The 18,837-nt window shown below is 37.1% G+C and overlaps 3 protein-coding genes across 4 annotated transcripts; all 3 read right to left on the bottom strand.

The window, feature by feature from the left end:
- Positions 1–659: 659 nt before the first annotated feature.
- On the bottom strand, positions 660–4,656 carry LOC118209669 (olfactory receptor 52E8-like). Its single transcript, XM_035385220.1, has 2 exons — positions 3,444–4,656; positions 660–1,848 (listed from the first exon to the last, which is right to left on the bottom strand). The coding sequence occupies exon 2, from the start codon at positions 1,795–1,797 to the stop codon at positions 835–837; it is 963 nt and encodes a 320-aa protein (XP_035241111.1). The 5' UTR covers positions 1,798–1,848; positions 3,444–4,656; the 3' UTR covers positions 660–834.
- Positions 4,657–6,474: 1,818 nt separating this feature from the next.
- On the bottom strand, positions 6,475–10,135 carry LOC118209010 (olfactory receptor 52E8-like). Its single transcript, XM_035384091.1, has 3 exons — positions 10,082–10,135; positions 8,575–8,785; positions 6,475–7,893 (listed from the first exon to the last, which is right to left on the bottom strand). The coding sequence occupies exon 3, from the start codon at positions 7,837–7,839 to the stop codon at positions 6,874–6,876; it is 966 nt and encodes a 321-aa protein (XP_035239982.1). The 5' UTR covers positions 7,840–7,893; positions 8,575–8,785; positions 10,082–10,135; the 3' UTR covers positions 6,475–6,873.
- Positions 10,136–12,410: 2,275 nt separating this feature from the next.
- Positions 12,411–16,079, bottom strand: LOC118209007 (olfactory receptor 1-like). Of its 2 annotated transcripts, XM_035384087.1 has the most exons (3): positions 15,907–16,079; positions 14,389–14,596; positions 12,411–13,671 (listed from the first exon to the last, which is right to left on the bottom strand). In XM_035384087.1, the coding sequence occupies exons 2-3, from the start codon at positions 14,539–14,541 to the stop codon at positions 12,613–12,615; spliced, it is 1,212 nt and encodes a 403-aa protein (XP_035239978.1). In that variant the 5' UTR covers positions 14,542–14,596; positions 15,907–16,079; the 3' UTR covers positions 12,411–12,612. The 2 variants fall into 2 exon arrangements, with proteins under 2 accessions (XP_035239978.1, XP_035239979.1); XM_035384088.1 differs by lacking the exon at positions 14,389–14,596.
- Positions 16,080–18,837: the final 2,758 nt, after the last annotated feature.

Here is an 18,837-nt window from a genome sequence, read left to right as displayed (position 1 = left end):
AGACTGTAACAGCAGACCTAATATGGTATGGAAGGCTGTTGCACAGCCTAGGGTTCATTACAGCAAAGGCTCGATCACCACCTGATTTTAATCTAGACTGCGGAAAAGCCAAAAGCCCAAGGCTGGCAGACCTGTGAGGCCTTCGAGCACAATGAGGAGTTAAACATTCACAAATACAATTGGGCATCAAACCATGTAAGCCCCTGTAAGTAATTAATAAAACTTTAAAATTGATTCTAAAAGCAACAGGCAACCAGTGCAGAGAAGCCAGAATTTTGAGTGTTCCTCAGGTGATATTTGCCCAAAGGGATTTTGGAAAAAAAAAAAAAAAATTGTAGGGCCAAAAGTAGTTAACTCCACCTCAAAAAAAGTAATGAACTGCTACAACCACTACACAAATCTGAATGCAGTTATCTATCTGAAAAATATAATTATAATGCTAGTTTAACCACACGTTAAACTACTCCCAAACACTGTGTGTAACAAAGTGCATTATTCACAAACAACACAAGAACAGAATGCAAAAATTCAGAAGTGAATCAATATTGCCATAAGCAACATTTGTAATTTATCACATTTTAAACATTAAGCTTTTTAAAATTAATAAATTTAATAAACTCGAAAGGTAACATTCCACAAAAAATATTAACCAAGTCCTAGCACTGATGTCCATTTATTTTGAAAAGTTTTTTTGAGAATTCCGTTAGGAATTCTTAACTTCTGCCACTACCTCTGTTTTCACAGACTGCTGAGTACAGAAAGCACCATTCTTGTAATATCAATTCATTATTTTACTGTATTTTGAATTACAGTAAAAAGCAGTGTTTTGATTGCTTATTTCTGCAGTTTTCCCCGATGAAATTTTCTTTTTGAGACTTCCTTTACCTCTTCAGTGTTCAGCACATAAATGATTGGGTTCAACATGGGGGTAATGGCCTTTGCCAATGATGTACTCATGATCCTGGCATTGGGAGGAATGGTAAAAGCAATTGCAGCAATGTAGGTGCCAAGTATTGGAAGATAATATAAAGCCACCAGTATTAGGTGTGCAGAACAAGTCTTAATGGCTTTAAGTCGCCCTTCCCATGAAGCTATTTTAAGAAGTGCACCAGCAATGAACACATATGACATTACAGTCAGAATAAAAGGTATATAAAGTAATAATGCTATATTAGCAATTCCTATGACACCATTGACAAGATTGTCATTGCATGCCAAAAAGAATACCGGTGCATGGTCACAGAAGTAGCTTTTTACCACAATGGATTTACAGAAGGACAACCTGGTAATTAAAGTTACCATTAAAATTAGTAAAACTGAATCATATGCCCACACCACTGTTAATATCACAGCCATTGCTGGCACTGTGATGATGGCGTGGTATCTCAGTGGCAAGCATATTGCCACCAATCTATCAAAAGCCAGAATGGAAAGAGTGACAGATTGCAAACAGGTAAAGAAAAACACAAAAAACATGTTGGCCAAGCAAGCGTCAAAGGAGATGTATTGTGAATCAAAAAGAAACATTGCAATTAAATTTGGGATAAGAGCAGTGCTTTCACCTAAGTCAGCTGCAGCCAAATTGAAAACAGCCATATACTTTGGGGTGTGAAAACTGCGCTCTGTGTATATAATAAACATAACAAAGGAGTTTCCCAAAACAGAGACCACAAATACGAAACACAAAAAAACATAGTAGTATTTGGCATGGGGCATGTTATTCAAACCATTGATGAAAAAAAATGGGGGATGTACAAAAGTAGTATTTAAAGAGAGGGTGGAATTCCAAGAGTTCATAGCAGTTGTGTTTCTCTGATTTCTTCTCTTTGTTGATTTTCTTTCTTTGCCCTGTAAGTAACAAAAGATGAATGCAGTTTATTTATTTTTACATTCAGAAGACATTTCAGAAGACAAGGTTTTATGAATAAAACTACTTAGTATTATGAAAATCATTATCATCATAATACTTATCAAGCAATTAAAAAAAAAATCTTTCTTGATAGACAATGGGAGGATGACTTTTAGGTCAAGTACTGAGCGTGGTACTGAGCATACAAATAAAATTGTTGATAAAACATAAAGCAAAGTCTAAGAATAGCAACAATGACCTAACATACATTATTTGCCAATTATATCTGTGTGTAGCAAGCTATGTAATAAAATAAACTTTGTCATTGTGTCTTCATCTGACCTGGGTCAAATATATATATTTGTTTTGGATTCAAATACTTTTCTGTGCCCTATTGATCTTGCCTGGTGTAATTGAGCCTGCCAATATGAATAGAAGACAGGGTATTTAATTTCTTCCAATAAACCAGACAAGATCAGTAAAGCGTAGAAAAGTATTTGAATCCAGAACAAATACGTATTTGACCCAGGTCTGGTCTCCATGCACTTTTAAACTACTTATTTCACATTTAGTTTTTCCTATGTAATAACTGTCTCCACAACCAACTATGTATCTACCATATGATGTGTAGAATGGTCACACACTCTGCACTAAATTTACACTTATCTATTCCTGCCAGAACACACTGTCAGGTATTACAAGGTTGCATTGTTTGTATGTATACCCGGTTTGGGCTCACAGTAAGCTTTTTAGATTTTTATACATATTATTATTCTTTGTGCAATAAAAATACCCTTTGAAACAATTACTTTATTTTAACATAGGAAATGAATGTGCTTAAGCCATGTCTAATAACATTGCATTTGTGTTTTAATTAAGCTTAGTTTAATTACCCCGATAAACTGTCAAACAGATAGCGTAGAATGTAGATAATGCATTATTAGAAGTCTATTTTTTTGCCTTGGTTTAGTAACCAAATGACAATGCAGTGAATTCTACATGTACTAGATCTCGCAGGTCAGCACTGAGACAATCAGTCCAGAAACTTTGCAAACGCTCAAATATATTTTTAGTTTGACAGTCGGAGCAGTCATGGAGAGAATCAGCGCAGCTACTTGCAAATGCTTGGGTGTATTTTCAGTTTCTGAGCTGTCCTGCTGTTATAAACCACCATAAACTTTATCAAACAAACTACGCCAAAAGCTAGAGACAATAGGAGCGCATAAAATGGAATTAATTTGGATTAATTGGATGTCTTTAAATATGGCAAAATGAATCTATTAAAATTTTGACCAATCGATTTTTAGCCAAAAAAACTGTCAATTATTTGACCAATATATATTTTTTTGTCAAAGACAGCCCTGCAACACAACACACATTATGCTGAACTGTATAAATAATGAACACAGTTCAGTGCTTGTACAGAGTTTATTTTGCACGTAAATACTTTGGAAAAAAAACATGATCTTGGTAAACATCTCCAAAGGTGAGGTCATCAGGTTTTGAATCTACTAAAACAAATGATCAATCCCATAAAAAAATGGTAATCTGACAAATAATCTCAAAAGGGGAAGATTGCTTAGTAAGTACTCACCACAGTCACCTTGGCAGAGAATGAGGTCAATGGTTTTCTCCACTTTGTTCAACCTGGTTTCATATTTGCAGTAGAGGAAGACTGATTCCCCTTTTATACATCTTGCTCTGGGGTTTTCTGTACATGTTCCATGGTAATGAATCTGGGGAACTCATTAACTACAGCAACTTTATCAGGATGATATTTTAGTTTATTTAGAAAACAAAAAAAGGTTAATTAGCAGAGTCCAATTCCTTCTTCCACAAGTTAATGAACGAGAAATCTCAGGGGTAGCAAAGTAAACTAGTGATTGTGGAACTGGATTGAAATGGTGAGATTTCAGGTTAAATGTAAGATGATGCACTGCCAATATACCCTTAAGCAAAGGAAAGGACCCCATCTCTATCTGTGACCCTCTAGTGACAAGAAAAAATAAAAGGAAAAATGAAAACATACGCGGACGTAGTAAAAAAAAAATACTAATTTAGCTCGCTCAAAAGGCAGGGCAAGTTTTTAAAAAAAATATATCCCAAAAAGCTTATCACATTGCTTCGTTCCAATGGGAGGTGGTGGAGGACTGAATTGTACACTTACGAACCTGAAATAGCTACAGCAGCCGCATCGTACATGAAGTAATTGACCGTGTTACATTCATCAAGCGTTATATTTATGGCGACTCTTACCTACGTTTACAAAAAGAGAAAATCTTAAAATCTTTTTAAAACATGATTGTTTCATCTCAAGGAACCGTTGCCTGTTAGAGAAGTTGAGAGAATGGTTGGCTATTGGGTACGGAATTAAATTTGAAATATTAAAACTGTGTTCTGATGTTTTTACTGAGACGTGTTAAGACAGGTGACAATACGTGTCAGTTGCATCCATGGATCCTGACACCTGTCCAAAACCCGACTTAACCATAGACGGAGCATTACAACAATGATGCTATCCTGCCACGTGCAAGACACGTGAAATATCAGCAGTGCATTTAAATGAACTCGGCTGTGTTCATTTACATAACCAGTCTTAGTAAATACCTCGCTAAATTGAAAACATGCAGCAATGCAGAATTTTGTGGCACTGATAGAAATTTACGCCATGCTTCATGTATACGGCCCTAAATGTTTAAAGGGCTACATGCCGGTAAATTTTTTTAATGGATTTGCAATTCTGGGCTCATGGAGAGGATGGTTTGAAAAAAATAGATAAATATAAATTTTAAAGAAATAAAATACAGGCCATATAGCCAAAACACGGTAGTCTGCAGTGGGCATTTTAGGAAGGAGGATTATGTCTCTGGGGATATGATGGAGTTCCGGATGGGATTTCGAAGAAAGGACCGTGTGAGACTGATGCCTGGTGCGGTCCCGTCTGTTCGCTTGGCTCACTTCAGTTCTACGGACATCAGCGTCCTCTGCCACTGGCGCCAGTCGGAAAATTTCTCACAGAGAATGTAAAATTATATGGCAAGTTATTACAACTAGCTAGGCAACTACCAAATAAAGGAGTAATGTTTAGTAAATAATGTTTAGTTTGCTGTTAACCTAGGTAGCTAGCTAAACCAAGCGATTGATTAGGCATCATAACTACCGTTAGCCAGAAGTCAAGACATTATAAGTGAGGTAACCAGTGGCCTCATATGCCGCACAGTTGATGATCATTACATTACATTATTACATTATAGGCATTTAGCAGACGCTCTTATCCAGAGCGACGTACAACAAGTGCATAAGTTTCATGATGTAGAGGCGCAAAAGAAACACTAGAGTGAAGTAAGGATCGTAGTGCCAGAAGTGACCACATCGATCAGGACTCCAACCCTGTAGAGTAAGCTTGTTCAGCAAGCAAGAATCCTACCAAGTACAAACTAGCACTGGAATCACACCTAATCATACAAAAACAATCCTGCCAGATACACTAACATAATCAAATTATCCTAGCTAGGTACAGTGAGCTGAACTATAGGCTAGGGAGGGGTGGGGAGAGGTGCAGCCTGAAGAGATGAGTCTTCAGTCTGCGTTTGAAAGTGGTGAGATTCTCTGCTGTTCTGACCGTCACGGGGAGGTCATTCCACCAGCGAGGGGCCAGGACAGACAGCAGACGGGAGCGGGAAGTGCAGACGCGAAGAGGGGGAGGTGCCAAGCGTCCAGAGGTGGCAGAACGGAGAGGTCTGGCTGGTGTGTAGGGTCTGATGATCCTCTGGATGTATCCTGGTGCTGACCCCTTAGCTGCCTGGTATGCAAGCACCAAGGTCTTAAATTTGATGCGAGCCATAACAGGCAGCCAGTGGAGGTCAGTGAGCAGGGGGGTGACATGGGAATGTCTGGGGAGGTTGTAGACCAGACGCGCTGCAGCATTCTGGATGAGCTGCAGGGGTCTGATGGCGGATGCTGGCAGACCAGCCAGTAGCGAGTTGCAGTAGTCCAAGCGGGACAGGACCATCGCTTGAACCAGGAGCTGGGTTGCGTAGGTGGTGAGGAAGGGGCGGATTCTCCGGATCAGCTGATATGAGGTCACTTTGGCAGACGGCCTGGCTAACAGGTTATAACAGGTTGTTTCACAAAACCAACATTAAATTACATTTTGTTTCTCACCTTTTTAGTTCTAGAAAAAGCTATTAGCTTGTGTCTACGTATCCAGTTAGCCAGAATAATTCTAGACAGAGCTAACCAGTGGCTACGTCCAAAAGCTCATGTTTAGCTAGCAACATTCCAGTGAACTAGTCGGAGTGCTAGCTAACGTTAGCTAAGGTAACACAGACATGACACTAGGCCAACTAACCCTGGTTTTCTAATTAGTCTGTGTGATCGTCGGTGCCTGGATTCTAGTTGTTTCTGCGAATTGCAGCGATCCATTTGCTTCTCTTTTCTTTAGCTTTCGGCAGTCTGTAAAAGGATAGCTCCGATTTCTTGTTGAATCTATTTGTATAGTCAATCGCACAACAACTCTTTCCCATTTATTTGTGTTTCCGCGGCATTCAAGCTGAACGCTAACGCTGCCACTCAGTAGTCTTTCTGCCACTCAGTGGGTGTAACCACAGTGACTTCCACTTACTGTGACGTCATGTGCATACCCTCTATAGCGCTGGTGTATAAGTGAGTAACTATGCAGTGCAGATATCCTGAGTTCTGTGTTTATGTTAGCACCCCGAAACTGATAGGCCTGCAGCAGCAACACTCAAAAAGAAATGCAAGGTTGAAGTGAATGCAGTTTATTGTACAGTGTGTTAAATAATGGAAATATACAATGGTGTGTGTAGTGAGATGACTATTTGTAAATGGTGTGCGGGAGGTCATATTGACAAGTCTCCCCGAACCAGTAAAATTTTCCCCTTATATACCGAAGGATCAAAGGAAAAACCCCCAAGTCATCAAATAAAGATACACATGCTTTTGTGTTCAACAGAGGTTAAGGAATTGCTAACCTCTGCCACTGCCTACCGTAATATTTGTGTTCAGGTTATTATTATTTTTTTTCTTTTGAAAATATTTTTTGAGAATTCCTTTACCTCTTCAGTGTTCAGCACATAAATGATTGGGTTTAGCATGGGGGTAATGGCCTTTGCAAATGATGTATTCATGAACCTGGCATTAGGATGAATGGTAAAAGCAATTTCAGCAAGGTAGGTGGCCATTAATGGAAGATAATATACAGCCACCAGCATTAGGTGTGCGGAACAAGTCTTAATGGCTTTAAGTCGCCCTTCCCATGAGGCCATTTTAAACAGTACGTCAGCAATAAACACATATGACAGTAAAGTCAGAATCAAAGGTAAATAAAGGAGCAATACCATATTAAGTTTTCCCACGATAGAATTTACGAGATTGTCATTGCAAGCCAATTTACGTACTTCTCCATGACCACAGAAGTAGTTGTTTATAACGATGGATTTACAAAAAGACAGCCTGGTAACTAAACTCACCATTAGAATCAGTAAAACTGAATTATATGCCCATACCCCTGTTAATATCACAGCCATCGCTTGCATTGTGATGATGGCATGGTATCTCAGTGGCAAGCATATTGCCACAAATCTATCATAGGCCAGAATGGTAAGAGTGAAAGACTGCAAACTGGTAAAGAAAAACACAAAAAACATGTTTGCCAAGCAAGTGTCAAAGTAGATGTAGTGTGAATCATAAAGAAACACTGAAATTACATTTGGAATAAGAGCAGTGCTTTCACCCAAGTCAGCTACAGCCAAATTAATAATGGCCATATACTTTGGGGTGTGAAAGCTGCGCTCTGTGTATATAATAAACATGACGAAGGAGTTCCCCAACACAGTGACCACAAAAACAAAGAACAGGAAAACATAGTAGTATTTGGCATGGGGCATGTTATGAAAACCGGTGATGAAAAAAAACGGGGGACGCACAAAAGTTGTATTTAGAGAGAGGGTGGAATTCAGGGAGTTCATAGCAGATGTTTTTGATTTCTTCTCTTTGTGGCTTGCCTTTTGTTTTTCTTTGCCCTGTAAGGAAAAAAAGAAAAAAGTGCAACCTGAATAACTTAATTGCATTCAATGAAGTGGATTATTTTTTCTAATTCAGAAAACATTCAAGGTTTCAAAAGAATTTCCTTTGATTGTGGCATAGTATTTTTGTCAAAACTTTATAGAAGCTTTGTGGTGAGTACTTCATTCTGATGGTAGGGTTCAATATAAGTGAGATTTAGATTCAACAGAGCTGGCTGCAATCAAGCTTGGCTGTGTTTAAACAGCTAAATCTAATTATCAATTAAATCTGGTTAATTGGTTGATTAAGTGTCAGTTAAGTAACATTAACATCAGTGATATCAGTGTTTGATAACGTATTCATTAAACAAATGAAATAGTGCTGTTATAAATGATTGTGATTTCTTTGTTTCCCTTTGCTATTGTATGCAACAATAGGGTACTGCAAAATTGGACCACCTGTATTTAAAACAGGTTTGATTTCACAGTAAACTTTTACACAAATTACACATAACCTCACCATTATCATAGATTATTATTCTTTGTTCTTTTTAATTTTTTTATATGGTAAACATCTCGAAAGTTGATGGTGAGGTAAAGGGTATCAGATCTAACAACTAATACAAAAGATCAAACCAATCATGAAAAATGATAAATAATATGATGTCAAAAGGAGCAGAATGCTTAGTAATTACTCACCACAGTCACCTTAGCAGAAAATGAGGTAAAAGGCTTCTCCAGTTTGTTCAGCCTGGTTGCATATTTACAGCACAGGAACAAACCATTGATGAAAAAAAAAACGGGGGACGCACAAAAGTTGTATTTAGATAGAAGGTGGAATTCAGGGAGTTCATAGCAGTTTTAACTGATTTCTTCTCTTTGTTGATTTTCTTTTTGTTTTTTCTTTGCCCTGTAAGTAACAAAAAATTAATGCGGTTAAGTTATCTTAAAATTCTGAGAACATTTAAGGTTTTATGAACGAAACTACCTAGTATCCTGAAAATCATCATCATCACAATACTTCTCAAGCAGTTCTTTAAAATCTTTCTCGATAGACAAAGAAAAGCTGACTTTTTAAGTCAAGTTCTGAGTGTGGTACAGAGCATGCAAATAACATAGTTGACAAAACATGAAGTAAAGTCTAACAATAGCAACACTGACCTAACACTATCCGCCAATTATATTTGTGTGTAGCATTCATCATCCATTCATTCAATAATTCACAACAGAAGCTTTGTCGTTATGTCTCCGAACTAATAACTCTTTCTATAACCAACTACATACTTTAATTTTTACGTATATAATGGTCACACACTCTGCACTTAATGTAAACTTCTCTATTCCTAGAGAAGTTTGTATTTATAACAGGTTCATTCTCACAATAAGCTTTTTAGATTTTTATACATAATTACAGATAACCTCACCATGATTACGGGTTATTATTCTTTGTGCAATAAAATGGCATTTGAAACAATTACTTTATTTTAACAATGGACATGAATGTGCTGGAGCCATGCCTAATAACATTGCATTTGCGTTGTTATTAAGATTAGTTAAATCAGCCCGATAAACTGTCAAACAGATAGAGTAGAATGTAGATAATGCAGTCAATTCCACAATTCTACTAGTTATCACAGGTCAGCACTGAGAGAATTAGTGCAGAAACTTCGCAAGCGCTCAATTATATTTTCAGTTCGATAGTCGGAGAGAATCAGCGCAGCTACTTGCAAACGCTTGGGTGTATTTTATGTATGTAAGTTTTTGAGCTGTCCCTCTGTTGTAAACTATCATAAATGTTATCAAACAGACTACGCCAAAAGGAAGAGACAATAGGAGTGCATGTCTTTAAATTCGGCAAAAAGAATCTTTTATAATTTACACTAATTGATTCTTAGTCAAAAAAAAACTGCCAGTTATTCAACCAAGATTTCTTTAGTCAAACACAACACAAGGCTACAACACAACATAACTTATTATTTATACAGTTCAGCATAATGTAAGTGCTTGTACAGAGCTTATTTTTCATGTAAATACGTTGGGGAAAAAAACACAATCTTGATAAACATCTCCAAAGTTAAAGGTGAGGTAAGGTTCAATTTTTGGTTTTTTGAATCTACTAAAACAAATTATCAATCCCATTAAGAAAGACAGCAATCTGACAAATGATATGATCTCAAAATGGGAAGAATGCTTAGTAAGTACTCACCACAATCACCTTGGCAGAGAATGAGGTCAATGGTTTTCTCCACTTTGTTCAACCTGGTTTCATATTTGCAGTAGAGGAAGACTGACTCCCCTTTTATACATCTTGCTCTGGGGTTTTCTGTACATGTGTCATGGTAATGAATCTGGGGAACTCATTAACTACAGTAACTTTATCAGGATGATATTTTTGTTTATTCAGAAAACAAAAAAAAAGATGAATTACCAGAGTCAAATTCCGTCTTCTGCAAGTCAATGAACAAGAAATCTCAAGGTAGCAGAGTAAACTAGTGATTGTGGAACTGGATTCAAATGGTGAGATTTCAGGTTACATGCAAGATAATGCACTGCCAATGTACCCTTATGCAAAGCAAAGGACCCCATCTCTATCAGTTGCCCTCTAGTGACAAGAGAAATGTAAACATATGCAGACCTAGTAAAAAACACTTTTAAAGGATATATCATTTTTAAATACTGTAAGACGTGTTAACAGAGGTGACAGTGCCTATCCATTGCATCCATGGATCCTGACACCTGTCCAAAACCCGACTTAACCATAGATGGAGATGTACAAAAATGATGCTTTCCTGCCATGCGCAAGACATGTTAAATGTCAGCAGTGCATTTAAATGAACTCGGCTGTGTTCATTTACATAACCATTTTAGTAAATACCCAGCTAAATTGAAAACATGCAGAAATGCAGAATTTTGTGGCACTGATGGTAATTTATGCATTGCTTAGTAAATATGGCCCTAAATGTTTAAAGGGCAACATGCAGGTAAACATTTTTAATGGATTTACAATTCTGGGCTCACGGAGAGGATGTTTTGAAAAATAAGCCCCCCCGCCCCGCCCCCAACTACAAAATAAATGTGTAATGTTTAGTGAATAATGTTTAGTTCGGTGTTAACCTATGTAGCTAGCTAAACTGACCGATTGATTAGGCATCATAACTACCGTTAGCCAAAAGTCAAGACATTGTAAGTGAGGTAACTTATCTTGGCAGCAAGCTAACTAGCTATGTGTGACTTTATAATTACAAAAGTTTTTGGGGTTTGTGGCTGTTATTTTCATGCAAAATCAGGTCCTGGGAGATAATGTGAGCTGTTCAGGGACCACAGCCTCTGTTAGGTCCAGAGCGTTTAATGAATTTAGCAGAGTATGCCCCTTCCATAGATACTGACAAAATTTTAACCAACTGTTCATTTTCCTTAATTAGGTGATTTTCATGGTAAGAGGGATCAATTCAATTCAAACAGCTTTTTTGCATTGAAGTAATGAAACAATATTGTTAAAGCCAAAGATTTGATATACATGAATGAGCAAGAGTTAACATTTTACATTTAACGATAGTGAAATGTAGGGATAGTTTATAGTTACTCAGACTGCCTTGCTATCTGACGTATCATAACGTATCTTGCCACAGTTGGGGCAGTTATTTTCTCACCCATGGCAATTATAAATGTTTCTTCAGGGTTTAGGTATATTTTTATGATTTGATCTTAGAATGTTTCCCACGGGCAGGAAAATTTCTTGCAATGGAGGAAAAAGTGCATTTCTATGTCCACCTCCTGTGTTATGCAGTGACCACATATACGCTGCTCTCTGGGTAGCCATGTATTTTTATTAATCACAAAAAAACGATGTCTTACGTGAAATGTTTGCATTTGCTGAAATCCTCAAAAGACAGGAAATGAAATTGATCGGCCCTAATGTTAACATCACCCTGCTCTCCATCAAGGGGCATCGGCACAGATCTTTGACAACTACTACAGCCCTGTATATATCTACCATATTTAAAACAGCATGTACACACTACTGGGCAGATTGCTTGAAAGTCAAACCTCTCAAAGATCCTAATTCATGCTCTTTTGTTTTGTACAATGTACTGACAATTGCAGGCAATTTTGTATAAGTAATATACAGCTTTTGCACCTTTATGAAGCATGCTTCTTTTCCAACATGCCCATGTGATCTATTTGGGACCACTCCTTGGTAAATTGGCAAATTCAGGGAGTATATTTATGATTTGATCTTGAAATATTTCTCACAGGAACGATAATTTCTCGCAATGGAGGAAAAAGTGCATTTCTGTTTCTACCTCCCCAGTTATGCAGTGACCACATACAGTTGAGGCCAAAAGTTTACATTCACCTAGGCTGAAGACATTCAAACTCAATTTTTCACAACTCTACACTTTTCATGTAACCATACATTTCCTGTGTTACATCAATTAGGTTATCTACTTTATTTCCATAAGAGGTAATTTATAAATAACAGCTAAGATACAGATTTATTTCAGCTTTTATGTACTATATAAGATTTTCCCTGGGTCAAAAGTTTACACACACTTTGTTAGGAATCAATTTTGTTGCTCTTCTTTGACCCTGAAACGTAAGGTTCCACAAAATAACATTTTAACATTTAACATTTTCTGTGTTCAAAAGAGGCTAAGGAATTTTTACCACTGTTTCCCCCTCTGGATCTGGACTCTCTGGACTGCAGTTTGTGATACGGTAAAAAGCAGCCGTCTCTTAATATAAATCTGTTCCTTTATTTTGATTGTTTAATTCTGTTGCAGTTTTTTTTTTTTTTCTTTTGAAAAGTTTTTTTGAGAATTCCTTAATCTCTTCAGTGTTCAGCACATAAATGATTGGGTTCATCATGGGGGTAATGGAATTTGCAATGGACAAATTCATTATCCTGGTATTAAGATGAAGGGTTGAAGTTAGTCCAGCAATGTGGGTTCCCATTATTGGAAGATAATATAAAGCCACCAGCATTAGGTGTGCAGAACAAGTCTTAATGGCTTTAAATCGCCCTTCTGATGAAGCTATTTTAGACAGTGCACCAGCAATAAATACATATGAGATTACAGTCAAAATAAAGGGTAAATGCAGCAATAATGCCACGTGAACTCTTGATATCACGTGATTAATAAAATTGTCATTGCATGCCAATGTGTATACGGGCCCATGTTCACAAAAGCAGCTTTGTACTACAATGGATTTACAAAAGGACAATCTGGTAATGAAAGTCACCATTAAAATCATTAAAACTGAATCATATGCCCACACCAATGTTAACATCACAACCATTGCTTGCATTGTGATGATGGCATGGTATCTCAATGGCAAGCATATTGCCACCAATCTATCATAGGCGAGAACAGTAAGAGTTAGAGACTGTAAACAGGCAAATAAAAGCACAAAATACATGTTGACCAAGCAAGCGTCAAAGGAGATGTATTGTGAATCAAAAAGAAACATTGCAATTACATTTGGAATAAAAGCAGTGCTTTCACCCAAGTCAGCTATAATCAAATTTAAAATGGCCATATACTTTGGGGTGTGAAAGCTGCGCTCTGTGTATATAATAAACATGACAAAGGAGTTCCCCAACACAGTGACCACAAAAACAAAGCACAGGAAAATATAGTAGTATTTGGCATGGGGCATGTTATTCAAACCACTGATGAAAAAAAATGGGGGACGCACAAAAGTTGTATTTAGAGAGAGGGTGGAATTCAGGGAGCTCATAGCAGATGTTTTTGATTTCTTCTCTTTGTGGCTTGCCTTTTGTTTTTCTTTGCCCTGTAAGGAAAAAAAGAAAAAAAGGGCAACCTGAATAACTTAATTGCATTCAATGAAGTGGATTATTTTTTCTAATTCAGAAAACATTCAAGGTTTCAAAGGAATTTCCTTTGATTGTGGCATAGTATTTTTGTCAAAACTTTATAGAAGCTTTGTGGTGAGTACTTCATTCTGATGGTAGGGTTCAATATAAGTGAGATTTAGATTCAACAGAGCTGGCTGCAATCAAGCTTGGCTGTGTTTAAACAGCTAAATCTAATTATCAATCAAATCTGGTTAATTGGTTGATTAAGTGTCAGTTAAGTAACATTAACATCAGTGATATCAGTGTTTGATAACGTATTCATTAAACAAATGAAATAGTGCTGTTATAAATGATTGTGATTTCTTTGTTTACCTTTGCTATTGTATGCAATAATAGGGTACTGCAAAATTGGACCACCTGTATTTAAAACAGGTTTGATTTCACAGTAAACTTTTACACAAATTACACATAACCTCACCATTATCATAGATTATTATTCTTTGTGAGGTCATCAAGAATCAAATCTAACAATCAGCATGTTTTTAATAATTTTTTTAATGGTAAACATCTCTAAAGTTGAAGGTGAGGTAAAGGGTATCAGATCTAACAACTAATACAAAAGATCAATCCAATCATGAAAAATGATAAATAATATGGTGTCAAAAGGAGCAGAATGCTTAGTAATTACTCACCACAGTCACCTTAGCAGAAAATGAGGTAAAAGGCTTCTCCAGTTTGTTCAGCCTGGTTGCATATTTACAGCACAGGAACAAACCATTGATGAAAAAAAACGGGGGACGCACAAAAGTTGTATTTAGATAGAGGGTGGAATTCAGGGAGTTCATAGCAGTTTTAACTGATTTCTTCTCTTTGTTGATTTTCTTTTGTTTTTTCTTTGCCCTGTAAGTAACAAAAAATGAATGCGGTTAAGTTATTTTTAAATTCTGAAGACATTTAAGGTTTTATGAACGAAACTACCTAGTATCCTGAAAATCATCATCATCACAATACTTCTCAAGCAGTTCTTTAAAATCTTTCTCGGTAGACAAAGAAAATCTGACTTTGGTACAGAGTGTGGTACAGAGCATGCAAATAACATAGTTGACAAGACATGAAGTAAAGTCTAACAATAGCAACACTGACCTAACACTATCCGCCAATTATATGTTTATGTAGCATTCATCATCCATTCATTCAATGATTCATAACAGAAACCTTGTCATTATGTCTTCATGCACTTATTTCACATTTTCCAGTAGTTTCTCCGAACTAATAACTCTTTCTATAACCAACTACATACTTTAATTTTTGCATATATAATGGTCACACACTCTGCACTTAATGTAAACTTCTCTATTCCTAGAGAAGTTTGTATTTATAACAGGTTCATTCTCACAATAAGCTTTTTAGATTTTTATACATAATTACAGATAACCCGTAATCATGGTGAGGTTATTATTCTTTGTGCAATAAAATGCCATTTGAAACAATTACTTTATTTTAACAATGGACATGAATGTGTTGGAACCGTGCCTAATAACATTGGAATTTGCGTTGTTATTAAGATTAGTTAAATCAGCCCGATAAACTGTCAAGCAGATAGAGTAGAATGTAGATAATGCAGTCAATTCCACAATTCTACTAGTTATCACAGGTCAGCATTGAGAGAATTAGTGCAGAAACTTCGCAAGCGCTCAGATATATTTTCAGTTTGATAGTCGGAGAGAATCAGCGCAGCTACTTGCAAACGCTTGGGTGTATTTTAAGTTTTTGAGCTGTTCCTCTGTTGTAAACTATCATAAATGTTATCAAACAGACTACGCCAAAAGGAAGAGTCAATAGGAGTGCATGTCTTTAAATACGGCAAAAAGAATCTTTTAAAATTTACACTAATCGATTCTTAGTCAAAAAAAGACAGTTATTCAACCAAGATTTCCTTAGTCAAACACAACACAAGGCTACAACACAACATACATTATGCTGAACTGTATAAATAATAATTAAGTGCTTGTACAGAGCTTATTTTTCATGTAAATACGTTGGGGGAAAAAACACAATCTTGATAAACATCTCCAAAGTTAAAGGTGAGGTAAGGTTCAATTTTTGGTTTTTTGAATCTACTAAAACAAATTATCAGTCCCATTAAGAAAGACAGCAATCTGACAAATGATATGATCTCAAAATGGGAAGAATGCTTAGTAAGTACTCACCACAATCACCTTGGCAGAGAATGAGGTCAATGGTTTTCTCCACTTTGTTCAACCTGGTTTCATATTTGCAGTAGAGGAAGACTGACTCCCCTTTTATACATCTTGCTCTGGGGTTTTCTGTACATGTGCCATGGTAATGAATCTGGGGAACTCATTAACTACAGTAACTTTATCAGGATGATATTTTTGTTTATTCAGAAAACAAAACAAAAAAAAAGATTAATTACCAGAGTCAAATTCCATCTTCTGCAAGTTAATGAACAAGAAATCTCAAGGTAGCAGAGTAAACTAGTGATTGTGGAACTGGATTCAAATGGTGAGATTTCAGGTTACATGCAAGATGATGCACTGCCAATAGCCGCGTTTCCACCAAAAGTACCCAGAACTTTTAGTCCCAGGAACTACTTTTCAAGGAACTAAAAGGTTCCTTCAGCCCATGGTTGTTTGTGTTTCCACCGCGGTCTAAAGTCCCGTGAAGATTAGGGTCCATCGGTCCATCTGTCCTATGATTTCTTCTGTAACCCCATACTACCACCGAAGTAGCCTACATTATTTTCTAATAACAGAGACAGCCCGGAGGGGTTTATTCCACTTATATACAACGGGTTACCAACAATGATTATATATGGTTACTTTTGTATTTATTTTTTTTATTGATTTAATCACCTGGAATTGAAATATTCTTCTGCAGCCGTTTGGGCATATTTTACCATTTTCAAGCAAAACTATCGTTGGTAGTTGAACTTGGACCGTTGTTATGCAACAAATAGGATATAACAGGCCAATAGTCAGATTGTAACTGTTTTATATATCCTGTCAAACACATTCATTATGTTTTTATGCGAACATTCGCTTTCATGTCTTGACATCCGAAGCGACAGAATGCATTCACATTTATGTGTATAACTGGCAACAACAGCAGAACAACATGCACACGTTGTAAACAATTTGCTGTTTGATTACTTTCTCATCGTCAATTCCATATAGGCTAATCGCGGTCGTCGTCGGTCCATCTGTCATATGATTTCTTCTGTAACCCCATACTACCACCGAAGTAGCCTACATTATTTTCTAATAACCGGGACAGCCCGGAGGGGTTTATTCCACTTATATACAACGGGTTACCAACAATGACTAGGCTATATATGGTTACTTTTGTATTTATTGATTTTCATATATCCTCTCAAACACATTCATTAACAGCAGAAAACATGCACACGTTGTAAACAATTTGCTGTTTTATTACTTTCTCGTCGTCAATTCCATATAGGCTAATCGCAAAATGACAAGAATAGAACGAAAACTCGGACTTGCGTGAAAATGTAAATTAGTAGTGGTACAGCCACCGTTTGCTTTCCTTCGAAGTTACTGCTAGCTGAGCAGCGAAGTGTGCCCTCCAGATGCGAACCATGCACCATAAATGAGTCCATAGTCTTCCTGGTCTTTTCGTGGAATTGAAAAATGGCAGTAAAATTGAGTAAAATTACGGCAGTCTGAAAAAGCTAAAGGGAAGATTACTAGAATGAACCTGTTATTTTACCCGGATAAAAAGTGCGGATGGTGATTTCCAGTTTGCTTGTACTGTATCACCAATGTTAATTATGCAGAACTACCGCATACCTCACATAACTGTATCAAACGTTTTGAGTCAATTACAACAGGCTAACAAAGAAAATCCGGAAGAAAATATTCAGCAACCGAATTAATCCGTTTGAATGTTTTGTCAGCCTACGTAATATGCTGTCCCAGCACGAATGCTTAGCATTTTATAAAACGAATACTAAAGCAAGAAAAGAACAGAAGAGCACACGTTATAATTCCAAGACGTTGACAGGCTATTACCAAAAGTAGGCTACTGCGCCGCATAACATACAAGTTTGATTTGAAGTTATTATGAAAATAAATTGGTTTGCCGCTGCATATTTTCAAACATGGCGGGTAATGGCGGAAAATAAATACAACACAAATGCTACGAGTACTCGACCAATCAGAAATGTTCAGCGCTGCAAGCTCCACCCAAAATGTTCCTGTACTTTCGGAAAGTACTACCCCGCGAGCAGGAACGTTTTGGGGGGTAAAACAAAGCCCCCAGAACTAAATTTAGACCCTAGTTCCTGCGGTGGAAACGCACTGAGTTCCTCAAAAGGTTCCTAGTTCCGGGGTATAGTTCCTGCGGTGGAAACGCGGCTTAATTTGCCTAATCTTCGCGGTACTTTAGACCCCGGTGGAAACGCAGACAACCATTGGCTGAAGGAAGCTTTTAGTTCCTGGTAAAGTAGTTCCTGGGACTGAAAGTTCCGGGTAATTTTGGTGGAAACGCGGCTCAAGTTTGATTTGAAGTTATTATGAAAATAAATTGGTTTGCAGCTGCATATTTTTAAACATGGCGGCTGAAAATAAACACAAAAAAATGCTGCAAGTACTCGACCAATCAGAAATGTCCAGCGCTGCAAGCTCCACCCAAAAGGTTCCTGTACTTTCGGAAAGTACTACTCCCCGAGCAGGAACTTTTTGGGGGGTAAAATAAAGCCCCCGGAACTAAATTTAGACCCTAGTTCCTGCGGTGGAAACGCACTGAGTTCCTCAAAAGGTTCCTAGTTCCGGGGTAAAGTTCCTGCAGTGGAAACGCGGCTAATGTACCCTTATGCAAAGCAAAGGACCCCATCTCTATCTGTTGCATCTCTATCTAGTGACAAGAGAAATGTAAACATATGCAGACCTAGTAAAAATACTAACTTTTAAAGGACAGATATCATTTTTAATACTGTAAGATTTGATTTATTGCAAATAAAAATAAAGTCTCATACCTGAAAATTACTTCCGTAATTTTAGCTCGCTCAAAAGGAGAGTTTTTTATTTTTTTATTTATTTTTTTATATGTCCCACAAAGGTTATCACTTTGCTCCGTTTCAGTGGTGGTAGAGGACTGAA

The sequence above is a fragment of the Anguilla anguilla genome, chromosome 12, assembly GCF_013347855.1.
Source record: "Anguilla anguilla isolate fAngAng1 chromosome 12, fAngAng1.pri, whole genome shotgun sequence".
Classification (NCBI taxonomy): Eukaryota; Metazoa; Chordata; class Actinopteri; order Anguilliformes; family Anguillidae; genus Anguilla; species Anguilla anguilla.
Note: the sequence above shows the minus strand (reverse complement) of the source record. Positions and strands in the feature narration are given on the sequence as shown.